Below are 15,428 nucleotides of genomic sequence, written 5' to 3'. Positions count from 1 at the left end.
GAGTCTCCATAAAGCCCTAGAAGAAGCTTTGATAAGCCTTTAGAAAGTTAAGACTCAATGCATACCTCAAAAGAATGAAAATCGAGCTATCATGAAAGCTTCAAGTCAAGCTTTTCTTCCCAAGCTAAAGCAAGTCATGAAGAATCTCCTTGAATGCCTGCTTTGATACCAATTGAAAGGTGGAGCAGAAGTGCCAACAAGAGTGGAAGCAAGAGCTATGGAGGTTCAAGTAAGAAGAGAGAGGTAGCAAGGTGTGTGGTAACTCCAATAGTCATAATATGGGACTTTCCTTCCCTTATTCTATTTCCACTAAAAGAATAAATAATAAATTAATAATGATGGATGCTCACTACCTATAGTGTATAGGTATGTAGGTACAATGTACAAGCAAATGTAGGTGGCTACTCACAAGTAGCCTTTGATCCCCAACTTTTCATACTCATGAATCTATGCAAGCATCTACTAGAATAGTGTACTTGTAACACATATTTACTTAATAGCATAAGAGACATATTTATGGTCAAGTTCTTACAAATCTTGTACACATAGGGTATTTATGGGGTCACAATTGTAAGGGAATTTATAATACATATGAGCATGTTTGTAAATATGGCTACAAGTACATTTATACTAAAGATGAGTGCATTTATAGTCACGACTATGGCTATGTTTAAAACACATTAATAAAAAAATTGCAGCATCTACTAGAATAGTGCACTTGTTACACATATTTACTTATTAATAGGATAAGAGACACATTTATGATCAAGTTATTACAAGTCTTCTACACATAGGGTATTTATGGTCACAATTGTAAGGGAATTTATAGTACATATGAGCATGTTTGTAAATGTGGCTACAAGTACATTTATACTAAAGACGAGTGCATTTATAGTCACAAATAAGGTTGTGTTTAAACAACACATTAACTGAAAATATTGCACCCATAACCACATCTTGTAGGTAAATATTCACAAATATGAAAACTACAAACAAGAATAGAAATCTACACTTAAGCTACAAGCCCTAAACAAAGAAAAGAGAAACAATATAAACCATGGATTATCAAAACCAACAAAAGAAGCCATACCTTGGATCTTTCAAAATGAGTTTTTTCTTGGCACGAAGGGAGCTCTTGCATCTTGCATCTCTTATATGTTACACACACACCTCTCTCTCTCTCTCTCTCTCTCTCTCTCTCTCTCTCTCTCTCTCTCTCTCTCTCTCTCTCTCTCTCTCTCTCTCTCTCTCTCTCTCTCTCTCTCTCTCTCTCTCTCTCTCTCTCTCTCTCTCTCTCTCTCTCTCTCTCTCTCTCTCTCTCTCTCTCTCTCTCGTTACTAAAGGTGTGTTATTGTGTTTTTTTGCTTCCTTATTTGGATTTTTGATTTTGAAAAGAAGAAGCCCAAATCCAATGCAATAGAAGTGTAAAAATTTTCACATTTATAATTTCCTTTATAAGTATAATCTCAAATAATTATGCATTTATGGGCATGTTTAAATGTGCATGAATTCTTTTAAGTTGCTTATGATTTTCAATACACTTTTAAGTCTATGCTTTCATTTTGTTGAGAGAGAGAGAGAGAGAGAGAGAGAGAGAGAGAGAGAGAGAGAGAGAGAGAGAGAGAGGATCCAAACATCTTTACTAGATGTTTTGAAGAGATTTGCACAAATACATTAACTAGGAATCTCACACACTCCTTTGTGAAGCCAATATCCAAGATGAGATACATGTTCTCTTGGGAGAGCTATAAGGAAAGAATGTGAAAATGTTGAGATAGATGCTAGAGTCACTTTTGCTACCATTTTCCTTTCATATGATGAATTAATTCAAGAAAATAAATTGAAATGGTGTTTTAATTATTGATGTAATGGAATGCAGAATCCATGCTATTAGGTAGGCCTCTGTGACGGCCTATTAGCATAAGCATACTCAACACTATTTTACCTGCAAAATGCAAAAGGTAAGGAGTTTTTATGTTTTCTATCAATGAAAAACCAACTAATGTGAAAAGTATGTAGGATGAAACACTTTGTAATTCTTTAATCTTGGTTCATGATATACATTTAGGTAACAAGTAACTTACCAAAGTCACTCCATTTACCCGAAAAACTATAGGACACATCCTTGCAATTAATTGCACTTTGTGACACTAAGTGCTGATGGGAATTGTTTTGTAATAGTGTTTCCTTTTGTTGTTCTACATGCAACATAGCCAATTGACAATTGTACCCAACTGATAAGCCTACATTTCCATAAGCACTACATATACAAATTAAGATATGTTAATTGTAATTGGTAGCCTCACACACAATCACAAACATGATGATCATACTTAGGTAAAATGCAAGAGGCGTTAAATTATGCACCATAAATGAAATGACTATACTTGGGAGAAATTTACCTCATGATTTCAAAGACCATATTGAAAATGGAATAATTGAGTGGATCTCCAACCATATTCTCCTTCTCAATAACACATATAAGTACAAGGGAAAGGAAAAAGTAGGTTGAATCAAGTGCCAAGAGTTTCCTTGCTTGCAAAATAATCCTAAGATCATAAGTTGCCTTTCCACTTGGGATACTTATCGTACTTTGTCTAGTTAAGAAGACTGGATAAATTGACAAGTACCTGATTTTAGAATTACAATCACAAAACGTACTAAGATTTTTTATCATTCCTATTCCATATATTTTCATGCTTCACTTTTTAGGAGAGAGATATCAATTAATATTGTATCGATTTGTTTCTAGTCTTTCTAACATACGTTTTTTATTTTTTAATTATTACACCCAAAAATTTTATAAATAGAAATATTGAATTTTTTTTGTTGACCTATTCAAAACCCCTCAATCATAATTGGCACAATGTTAAGTCTATATCTTAGATAATCCATTGTGCAAGTGAAATTTTACAGGAATCATGTGGCTTTATTATGTGCTCCATGTGGATGTCAATCTAGTTTATGATGCATTACAATAACTACATGAAGTCTAACTTGCAAATATCAAAGTAACATACATTCATTTGAATTAAAGAATGATTTTTATCTTCTTACTACACAAAAAGACGATGTAAAATTGATTTTGCAAAGTCAAAGTGATATCTAAGGCTTATGCTACCAAAAATCTTGTGTACAATACGCATTTGGAGTTATTCAAGAACCCCTCACACTACCATGTTGTTGTGAATAAAATTACCCTTTGGTTTACTTCGTAAGTGCCATAATGTGATTAACCATGACCTTCTTGTCATAAAAGGATGCACTTCTAGCTCTCCACTAAATGTCGATAGATGTACATACAATAAACATAGCCTAAAACGCACATCTATAGCTTGAACTAGGCCTCAAGTTTGAAAGTTTCCCATTAAGCATCTTTATGCAACTTGAATTAATTGTATTTGGAGATCCCCCTACCACTTGATTAGGATAATATGAGATAATTGCCACTATCACATGAAAAGGCCTTTCTATGTTTTCTTGCCATCGTACAAGCTTCACTCTTGCATTTATAACCAATCCTAAATTGTAACATGCTTAATCTTATGCATTCCATCGAGAGTGCAACAAACCTAGTGTGGCTAGATATCTTGTGCCAAATCTTGTTAATTCTTACTTTGATGATGGACCATGGTTTAACTACTTTGATATTTCATATGTTGTTCTTAGAATTTTTTGTAAAGAAAAACACCATTCCTCCTGAATAGTCATCCATTAGGATGCACTAATGTCTACCACTTTTGAAATGCCTAAGTTAAGGAATACAAGTCTAGTTATCTTCTATTATTTCTTTGCCCTTATATTAAAATACTGAAAAATAAAATTGTTTGGCAACCAAATTGGTACTAAATACAAACATAATGTCCACTTAATGTTAGTACAATGCAAACATTTTATGTTAATATAATGATAAGAATTACAAAGTTAGTACACATATGAAAAATATAAACTAAATGTGCCTTTACTCATAGTTAAGCATTCTTTCATTGTTTTGAAATAGAAATATTATAAAAGTAGTGATGACATGATAAGGATGAGGACTATGATTCTTAGGATCACCACATTATCAAAGCTGTGACAATATCAATGATGCAAAAGATATTTACATTCATTAATTTAAACATTTTAATGAGAGAGAGAGAAAGTGTTAATGGGTGAGTGTGGGTATATCTATATACAACTACATAGATGTGTGTGTGTGTGTGTGTGTGTGTGTGTGTGTGTGTGTGTGTGTGTGTGTGTGTGTGTGTGTGTGTGTGTGTGTGTGTGTGTGTGTGTGTGTGTGTGTGCACGCGCGTGCGCGCTCACACACAAAATGCATCCATACACATGTGCACACTTACAACATGCATGCACATACACAAAATGCATGTATGTGCATGCATGCACATGTGCACACACACACACACACATAATTATGTCTCTTAAGGAAGAAACATACCTTATATACCGTTTACAAAAAACTATGTAGATAATAAATACAACATGAACATTTTCAATCAACAACTAATGGGGAAAGTGGATGTCTCCTCCTACACATTTGCACACTAATGTGATTCACTAGTTCCATTAAATGCTCATATGTGATAGTTGCATATTTTGGGTAACATGTATGTGCATGTTACATCACTATTCAAAAAATGGAAGGTAGTTATTGTGAATGAAGCCAACCTAATATTTAACATCTAAAGACTTATATGGCATGGGATTTTGAGGATTTGATTATATTTTCCTTATATATGTGAGAACATCCATGAATATGTATTATAATGTGCAAAATGTTGGGTCGAAAATAGGGAGTACCAAATGGTAAGTGGGATAGTCAAATCATTTAGAAATCCCATTGATCAAGTGGACACAAATTTTATCATTGGTTTATTGAGGACAAGGAGAATGATGAAGCTATTAGGGGGTAAAAATGGATAAGATAACATAGGGGGCCTAAAGGCAAGTGAAGTAATACAAATACTTATTAAGAATTGGTACAAATGGCATAAGTTGCCTTAATCATTTGTACACACAATCCTATTCAACTCTTTAGGTTGGAATTGGAATTTTTCTTGGAAATAAATTTATCATAAAGTCAAAAGGAATTTCTAGGTTTCAGGAAATTTACAAAATTTTGATATCCTTCCTCATTAAGGAAATCAAAGATTTGTGTTTTATTTCTAGTAAAGGTACACAAGGAAACAAAAGTAACCTAATTTACAAGATAAAAGATATGTGATGTTTTTTAGTTAGGGTTCACAAAGAAATACATATAGGTCTAAGGGCCATCAATCACTTGTAGATATGAAGTGGAAGCTACCAATTTACAAGGAAAGCTTGGATGTACCATGTTAAGTATCAATGTTGGTATAACTATGGGTTGTTGTGGTGACAATGGACATCCCATATTAGTTTGGCATAACCAATGGAGTCATCACAACTTACACATAAAAATTTGATAATGAATTTATAATGATATTGGCATGTGTCCAAACCATGGAATTATCACATAGATGGGACACTCAATGTTGATATTGTTTAGTTTATCTACCATGTTTGTCACCTTTAGAAATTAGCAAAGCATCATTAGCTCAGGTTTCTTTTATTGAGCCTAGTCTCAATCACATGAATCTTATTAGTTCTACAAGCATCTCATTAGATTTTTTTGTATAAGTCTAACCCTTCATTCCACTATTCAATAATCATAATGCTAATTGATGAGGTTTTGATGTGGGATGGATGCCTATATATTGAGTCATACATATAGTTTGGGTTTCTAGGGAAATTTGTTGATGGGATTTTTGGATTGGGCCCATCAAGTCTAAGGAGGAAATGTATGTATGTGTATAACATGCTTCATGATTGGTGGATGGGACTATAGATAATGTCTCCTTTAACTTGTCATGTATCTTTTTAACTATGAACTACAATGCATAATAAAGGCTTGAGGTCATGTTGCTCTAGTCCTATCTAAAGTGCTGCACCATTTGTGTAATATATACCCAAGATGTAATGATAACAATTCGATAAACATGATAATTCTTCATATTGAAATAGAATGATACAAGTGCATTTTTTTTTAATCTAATGACCATTGAGATTGAGTTCATGAAGATGTCTATAAATTGATTTTTGGTGCTACACTTAGACATGATGATAAAAAATGTACGATGCTAAAGGGCATGATATCAATTTTGTCACAAGCCCTCAAGTCTTTTGAAGGTTCTTTGTTTGTTCCACTTCTTTTTTACTAAGTTCTAGCACCATATAGGGACAAAACTACATGCCTTCCTATAGTCATCAAGCATTTTCAAAGGTTGAAAACTACCATTCTATAAGTCAATAGGGATTCTATAGTCAATAATCATTTTATAAGTCATAATGTTATCATACATATTACTCTATAACAATATTTTTGACCTTCTCTATGCCTTAGAGCAAAATAAGAGGTCAAGTAACATAATTTACATTACATATACATGGATGACATGTGTCTAAGCACAATAGATGTGATTGTAGGAGGCTAGGTAGGGTCACATGCATAAATGATTGGTAGTCAAGGAGCATACATGGTTAGTAGTTGAGGCCAATTCCAAGCAAAGCATGGGATGGATTCACAAAAGTTTTTCAAGTCATTGTATGACCATTGGTTGTAGAAGGCTCCTACATTAGAGTGGGATCCAAATATGATGGCCTTGGATGTATGTGAGAATATGGGTAGATGGAGAACTCATTCTACACTCGTGATTTCTCACATAAGTATTAAAGAAGTTGTAAGCTTGAGTTAGGAGACTGGCATTATGTAAAAGCCTTAATGAATAAGAGATAACATCATTTTGTTATATGCACCCCTTGAACTTGGTTTTATTCTATTCTTTCTTTCATCTCTTCATTTTTTGCACATGCACCAATAAGAAAAGTACAAAGTACATCACAAAACAAGTTGACCAACTACCAACCACTAGACAACACAAAAACAACTACCTAGTAGTAGGATGGGATAGATTGCATGATTTTAGGATATCATGACCAAGGAATAGATTCATCTTACACGTGAGGCTGAACACCTTAGTCGCTCAAACAATTCAAATTGCTAATGGATAGATTCCTCATCTCTTGAGTAAAGGTTCTTGCATATGTTTTTTTTAGTGACGTGTACTCATGTTATCTCTATAGCTATGACATTGTCAAGGAGTGTAAATGAGCATCCACACAATATAATGAAAGGTATTTGAGCATGTTGACAAAAAAGAGCATGGCATTTTTTATCTTTAGCACACATTCCAATGTGCTTTATAAGTGTGTATGTTTCAAATAATCAATGTATTTTTCTCAAGTTTTGGATTAGATACATATATTAAGCATAACATCTACCTTAGGGCAATAATATTTATTTTAAGGTAAAGGGATAATTGACAAGAAAGGTTCATCTAAACCTTTATGATGATATGTCATCATGAGTGAGATTTAGACAGAGAAAAGCATGACATAAATGATGGTCTAATGGTCACACAGGAGTTCATTCATCTTGAGAAGAAAAATCGCGCCATTAACTTGCAAGTGAGAGAGAGCTTGAAGCATTTGAAAGAGATTATTTCCTTGAGAAACCAACCTTATGAAACCCACCTACATATTACTTGTATTCAAGGCCTATTTAAAGACAAAAGGTTTATCTAACCCTTCATGATGATAGTATCATCATGTAGAAAAGCATGACATAAATGATGGTCCAATAATGTCCATGAAGCAGTTCACTTATGTTGAGAAGCGAAATGGAACCATTAAGTTGCAAGGTAAAGAGCGCTTGGAGCTTTTGAAATAGATTATTTTCCTCAATGAATTCACCATTTGTAACTTGCCTCCATAATATGTGCCTTTCCTCAATGAATTCACCATATTATGACTAGCCTCCATATCACTTGAGTTCAAGGCATATTTAAATTTGTGAACTTTTTCATAAATAAAGTACACCTTTTTCTTTCAATCACGAGTACTCATTGATAATGGTACCATTTTGTATTAAGAAAGTGTAAGAAGGGATTGAAAAAATTACGTTAGTTGAACCACACTAATCACTTACAAAGTTTTGAGGGACCCCTTACTCAATCCAACTTACATAAATTCATTATACAACACATGAAAACAATGTCCTAATAAAAGCAGTTGATTCTCTTTCTAGTACTTTTTGCAATACTTTTATGAAGGGCCCTTGCTATCTTGTGGTAATGGAGAGAAAAAGAGAAAAATGAAGGTGCAATCAACATTTTCTCTTAAGGTGGAAGAACTTCCAACCCTAGTCTATCTTTGCATAGAGAAGTTTATAATTAGTGGGTGAAATTTCCATATTTTAGGTCAATTTAGTAAGACTTTGGAAATTTAGTTCATTAAAGCATTTCTTCAACCAATTACTCATGAAGAAGTCAAACTTGGGCTAAATGGGATTGTTGTAAAACTTGATAACTTATCACTCATGCAACTTGTATCACCCTATAGAGAAGCCATCAAAAATATTAAAGGTACCTTGATTTATATGTTGTCAAGTTTTAACTACTTTACGAAAGATGGAGTGGTTAGAAGGTTGGATGGCTTTTGTTGAGTTGGAAACTATGTTTGATCATGAAACATTGCTATCATCTTGTCATGGATTTAGAGAACTTGTTGAAAGCTATAAAACTAACTAAAATACGATTGTTTGGCATGATTTCACTTATTTGATCATATATTTCATATGCATTATAATTTTTTTCAATCGATTAATTTTTATATAAGTATGATTGAAAATTTGGATGATGTTATTTCCTAAATGTGGTTGATTTTAGAAAATTGATAGTATAAAGAAAGTCATATAATAGGTGGTCATTTGTGTTATTTTTTCCTACTCCTCAAACTTTAAATGCTTCATATAGTAAATGGTCTCTCTTCTAAGAGAGATATTATCTATATGAAAGACTATAAATATATCAATTTTTTGTAAAGGTTATCCATGGATTTTTCAAAAGGCATATGACAAATTTGGGTAACCACATCCCTAAAAAATGTATTTCTTAAAATATCCGAATGTTTTTGCAACTTCTTTCTTGTTTTTAATAGTAATCTCATTCTCTAAAAGTAATCTTATAAGTTTTTTTAAATAAAGTATCCCTTTTGTTGATTACATGTGGTACACTTACATTTTTTGGATGTGCCCCCGAAGTTAAGTGGTTGGCTAACAAATTAGAGGTGAATTTAGGGAAGCTTGTTGAGCTTACATCAAGAAGAGTGTGATATGAAGCTAAGATACATTATGTGAAATTTCAACATGATTATTTATCCATTAATATCAATGAACCTAAACTTTAGACTTAAATTCATCTAGTGAAAAAGTGGTATATTTGACCTCATGAAACCCTTATATGAGTAGGATGTTTTAGATGGTGACATATAGAAAGTCAATTTTTTAGAGGGGAAAAGGATTGAGTTTCACCAAATGCATATAAATTCTCTAGCTAGGTCTTAAGGATTCATTGGCCTAGAAAGGGCTCAAATACAATAATCACATTGTTGATGATAATTTACTTTAGTATTAAGGTAAATTTGAAATTTGAAATCCAACATCACTTGCATTGTCATATTCTTGCCATATTGTTGGGATGAGATCAAGCATGCAACTTTGCTTAACATATACATCTCAATCCCTATTATGTAGATTTCATAAACTTGAAGCAAACTTTAGCAAATGATCTTGCTTCTCTAAAAAATAAGCCAAAATATTTAGCCATATAGTATACTATCTCACCAAAATGAGCATGAGTAACCAAACAATACCAAGATATTCAAGTAAATGAGGTAGTGCATATATAGTTAATGTAAAGAAAATTTTAGCAAGACAAACATCTAATGGTAGCAAAATGGTAAAATGTATATAAAGGGAGGATTCTACAAGTAAAGGTTCCCCCACTCACCCTACTACACTAGTACATGACCAAGGTAAAAGTGGGATCTAAACTTATCCCCCTACTCATACCATATATTCCTTTGTTAAATGTGGTAATAAGAATGCTTATAACTAAGTTTAAGCAACATTGCATTGTTACAACTGCTTCAAAATCTTTTTAGAATGTTAGATGTTCTCAATATTTCATTAATTGTATTTATGATCAACCTAGGGTGGTTAAAAGATGACCCTTGCCCACTCATCTTATATCTTTTGGGCAATGTGGTAGTGAGAACACACATAATCATGTTTAAATGTGTTCTATAAATGTCTCAAATTCTTCTATAGCAAAGTTAGACACCTCAATACCCTAACTACCATTTGGGCTAAATCGAGGGCGGTTAAAAGATGACCTTAAAGCCCTTGTCTTAATAATAGGGTTTATGACATAGATATGCCCTTTTAAGGACATGGATGATTGATGAGTGTTTGACATGTAACAAGTACTTTCGTTGGTGTTATTGACAAGGTGTCCCTAACTTAGCCTAGGTATGATACGGGGCAATAAGAAAATAGTGTAAAGTACTACGAGTCTAAGAGCAATTTTACATGGGATCTAATCTATGGAACCACCTATTGATGAGCCTATTGATGCTTTTGCCTAATTTTTGGGCCTTGAAGAGGTGGGTGTGTTGTAACTAGTGCACATGTCCTACTTGTTGGATAATGATGGCTAGTTGCATTCTAGCTTCGCCAATCAAACTTAAAATTTGAAGCCAAACTCAAACCTTCATTTTGAAGGCCTAAAAATTGCAAAGTGCTTATTTTATCTTTAAATTTGATCATTATGTGGAAATTTAAATCTTCCTCAAAAATTTAGCCTTCTTAGGCAATTCAAGTTTTCATAATGGTCTTCATATGAAGACTTTTGACATTGTAATGCCATAGGAAGGCTTCACATTCCAACACTATCTCCAACATCCAATATTGCCAACCACACATTAAAAGCAACATCTAGGAAGTGATGGGAATCACTTCCTTTGCTTACACAACTTCTAACAAATGCAAGGCAATCTAGAAGGATATATCATTTGACTCTTTGAAAGGAGACTCCTCATTGGGCTAGTGAAATGAGTCTTTGACTTGAGATGGGTCACCAATTATGATTTCATGTTGGCACTCTCAAAGGCATTTCATGTGAAGTTGCTGTAAGAGCCATTGGGCATCCTCCCCCTCTCTCTCTCTCTCTCTCTCTCAAATGAAACTTCAATTGGCTAAGCCATCTTAATTTTAAGGTCAAGCTAAAAGATTATTGGGTGAAACTTGCACAATACCATGCTGCCATTATCGAAATGCCTAAAGTAAACACTCCCTAATCAATGGGCTCAACAAGAGATGGCTCATTAATTGGAATAGACAATACTAGGGACTCTTATTCTAACAAATTTTGTTACCTACAATAGCACCCAAAATTTAAGGTCTATTATGGATGATTTTGCATAAAATGTTTGAACCCGAGATAGGGCAATAAGGTTCGGGATTGACAATGTAGTATGTGTTGAATGTCGATGGGAGAAAGAAACCAAACACACCTCCTTAAATAAGGATGGACTACATTGGCTACATAGTGTGATCTTACTAGTCCACCCTTATAGGCTAAGTTGGAAGGAAATTCTACTAAGAGAAGCTAATTCTTATATCTTTTCTCTTGTGGATATGCATAAGAAGCATCTACTTATGGAACATATGGTTGAACAAAAACACAATTATTCTCTCAAGTACATACATCAAACAAAAATTTAGCAAACTTAAGAATCAATTTTGTGGTGTAGGCTCGGCAGAGGTATTAAGATTGGGAGATAAGTGCATTCAAAGCATACTAGAAAATACTATTTCCTTACATACTATAACGTAATAGAAGGATCCCTTTTCCTTTAAGAAACTTACAAAGTTTTTTCAAGTTGTAATTAGAAAACCCCTTTTATAAATATAATCATGTAAGTTTTACTAAATAAAATAATATTTCTATTGATCGCATGTGGTACACTAACATTTTTTTAGGTGACCCTCCCACCCTCGAGTAAGTTACTCATGAATATATGTGTGCATCACGTGGGTTCAAAATAAAGTATTTTTAAAATACTGTTTTTATACATTTTTTACATACAAAAGGGTGTAGTATAAAGGAGTTATTTACAAATTAAATAGAAAAGAATTATATTTTATTCATGAAAAAATTACACACAAGGATATTTATAAATAGGCCTTGAATGCAGGTGATGTAGAGGATATACATATAGTAACTTCCTCTCCCTCCCTCCCTCCCTCCCTCCCTACTCCTCCTCCTCCTCCTCCTCCTCCCAAGGACACCCCACAACAGCAGTAACAAAGATGTTCTATTTACATCAAAAGTATATACAAATCCCTACATCCATGTTAAGTAGCCAGCCTAATTTTTTGAGGACTAGGGCATGGTCAACTTCATATGTGCCCGACCCATTACAAGAAGCTTTTGACATATTTCATTGGGACAAAAGGGGGTTTTTTGCTACGTTTTTTCTTGTAGTATTCAACATTATGAGCTTCTACTTGGGAGGCACTAGACACCTAGCTAGGTGCGGTAGGGGGTCAATGGCTTGGCAAACCCCACCCTAGGCCAATGGCCCCCGGTGCCCAAGAGTACCTAGCTAGTTATGCAATTCTTCCCTCGAAGAAACTCATGATGTGGACATTAGTGGGAATTCGTAACTCATGATGTGGACATTAGTGGGAATTCGTAACGAGAATCTATTTTGAAATGGGCAATGCCGCTACTGTTGTAAACATTTACTCTAATTCCCGAACACATCATAAATGTAAGCTTTTCTTTAAAAATCAATCGGCAAACTAGCACTTACATCAGTCCGATGTAGAGGATGAGCACGGGAGGAGAGAGCAACGTGATGTTGAGGACGTTAAAACCGGCGTTTCGGTTAGCCACGGATTGGAAGGTGATGTCCATGAGCTTCTGCCACCACTCGGTCACTCCATCGCCGAACGCCTCCGAGCGCCAGTCCAGCAAGCAGAGCGCCACCACTTGAATCGCAGCCAGGCCGGCGGCGCAGCCAACAAGCCACAGGGTCTGCTGGCGTGGGAACAGGTGCGTGTAGCACCGGCGGGGGTGTCTGAGAAGGTATGCGTAGGCGCAGCGCCTGGAAATCATCATGGCCTTATGGTCGACGTCGTTGTTGCAGTCGTCATCATGAGTTTTACGGCCCTCATTATTCTGACGATTCGTGTTTACACGGCCCTCATGCTTATCATCTTGCTCCGTCTCACGTGCCTGATTATTGTTTGTATCACACTGCATTTTGATAGTGTGATGATTATCCGCGCCTTTGATAGCGGAATGATCCGCCCTGAGAGTAGGAATATGGGGTCGAATCTGCAGATGATTATCGGTTCCGTCGATTTGTTCCTTTATGATGATGTCGGAGTACGGATGTGTATTATAGCAATCTGTACTCTTACGGTCCTGACTATTCTTATCATGATCGATTTTGATAGAATCATGACGGTCCGTTTTGGTAGTAGAATGGCGCGCTTTGATAGCAAGGTGATGTTGAATCTGCAGGTGATCATGATCGGTGCAGTCGATTAGGTCCCCCATGATGATATCGGACAACGAATCGTGTGGCGCGCACGCGTGGAGGAGCCACACGAGGAGGCGGAGGCAGGGGGGGAAGAGGGCGTTGCCCATGACGATGAGGGCGGAGAGGGCGAGGAGGAGAGGGAGGGAGAGGCGGAACTGCACAAGACTGTCGTCGAGAAGGCTGAACCCGGAGTTGCCGAAGGCGGAGGCGGCCAAGAAGGCGGCGAAGAAGCCTCGCGGGATTCCCTTGCGACGCAGAAGGTGGTGCGCCGGCCGGCTGAGCGTGAGGCCCGCCTCGATCGCCGCATATCCCAATACGTAGCCGGCCACGAGGTATCCCGCCACGACCGACATCACGACCCCCAGGGCCTCGTACTCGATGCGTGCCGTCATCAGGATCTTATCATAGTGATCACGATCCTGATCACGACCGACAACAATATGGCCATGATCGTGATATCGTGCATCGTGATTTATGATCCGATCGCGCAGCAGCCTCCGAGCCATCGCCACTGGCCCCAGCGATGTCACCGCCTGGCTTCCCAAAATGGAAAGCGCCAGCACCACCAGCTTCTGGGACAGCGCCAGCGTCTCCATGCGCACGCACATCAGACCCGTCAGCGTCGCCGCCGACACCGCCGTGTACAGGGCGTCCACCCAGCTGATCAGCCCCTCATCATCACGACGATCTGTCTCCGTACTGATATGGGCGGCGCCGTACTTCTTCATTACCCTCGGCGACAAGAAGATCGCGAGCGTCCCCAGCGCCACCAGGATCAGGAAGTAGAACACGTGGAGCACATACAGGACACTCGTCTGCCGCAGCTTCACGAGTCTCCATAAGAATAATCTACTCCACCACCGGCAGCCGAACTGCTTGTCCCGCGCCATCGCATTATTGTCTCTCCTTACTATCCCATCATCGGCCGCAGTATATATTTTTCCTGTGTAGCCGCCTTCAATGCATCCATTGCTGCTGATCATAGTGCGCCTTAGTACATCATCACTATCATCGCTACCATCGTGGCCTGGATTACCCCTATGACTAATCACATTATCGCTTGATACAGCTGCAGTATCATGATCATGACCTGGACTATAAGCTGCCCTATCCAGCTGAGCCATCTCACTGCAGCTATGATGGTACGATTAATTCAATCCTGGCTACTGAAGAACTTCTTTAGATTATCTGAACTGACAATTGGATCAGGGCCGCCAACTGATCAGCTATATGAAGCAGCTCATGAAACGACATCCATGAACCAATAATAGAATCATGGTGATTCGTCAGATTACTTTATCTTGCGCAGTAGCTGTGGATGATAATTGATCACTGATAGTGGGTACGTCCACCTCCTCGTGCCTGAATATCGAAACGCCCCGCTTCCCTTTGATGTGAGCTAATGATGCCGGTGATGACGATTATAATAATCGGATAACCTACCACACCCACCATTCCAATAATCACACCCACCCTCCGACGTTGCTGATCCGATGTGTACCGGCCAGTACTATAACCTTTATGAAGTGCACCACAGTGCTGGGATGATCACGCCGATCGCATGCGAGCTCCCTGGATCTCTATTCTCACATCTTTGGTTCTTCATCACAAACTGAGGCCTGACGAGGCGGCATTTTAGACTAGTTTATCTCACAATTGCAAACCGGCAACGCCGGGCGGCACAGCGGCAGGCCTCTGCCTTTTGATTCGTGTTGGGAAAAATATATTCGATAAAGGTACAAAGTCTCGAGCAATTTGGACTTTAACGTATTCGTATCTGATTATTAATACCGGTTGGAAGTTTGTTATGCTTTTTCGAGTATTTTATATAGATTTTCAATATTAGAATCGGTTGTATTGGGAATTTACTTTTATTTTTACCGTCGGGGAAAAAA

The 15,428-nt window shown here is 36.9% G+C and overlaps 1 protein-coding gene across 1 annotated transcript; it reads right to left on the bottom strand.

Annotated features, from left to right (window-relative positions):
- Positions 1–1,850: 1,850 nt before the first annotated feature.
- LOC148031296 (uncharacterized) lies at positions 1,851–15,048 on the bottom strand. The gene is made up of 2 exons (XM_087684815.1): positions 12,799–15,048; positions 1,851–1,945 (listed from the first exon to the last, which is right to left on the bottom strand). The coding sequence occupies exons 1-2, from the start codon at positions 14,655–14,657 to the stop codon at positions 1,942–1,944; spliced, it is 1,863 nt and encodes a 620-aa protein (XP_087540941.1). The 5' UTR covers positions 14,658–15,048; the 3' UTR covers positions 1,851–1,941.
- Positions 15,049–15,428: the final 380 nt, after the last annotated feature.

Source organism: Lygodium microphyllum, chromosome 9 (assembly GCF_053477565.2).
Source record: "Lygodium microphyllum isolate KBCC chromosome 9, Lygodium_microphyllum_v1.1.10, whole genome shotgun sequence".
In the NCBI taxonomy this organism is placed as follows: domain Eukaryota; kingdom Viridiplantae; phylum Streptophyta; class Polypodiopsida; order Schizaeales; family Lygodiaceae; genus Lygodium; species Lygodium microphyllum.
This window is presented reverse-complemented; position numbering and strand designations above follow the sequence as displayed.

Bases quoted from the DNA above. Each gene is read 5' to 3' on its own strand.
- LOC148031296 (XM_087684815.1), bottom strand. From the start codon at position 14,657: ATGGCTCAGCTGGATAGGGCAGCTTATAGTCCAGGTCATGATCATGAT.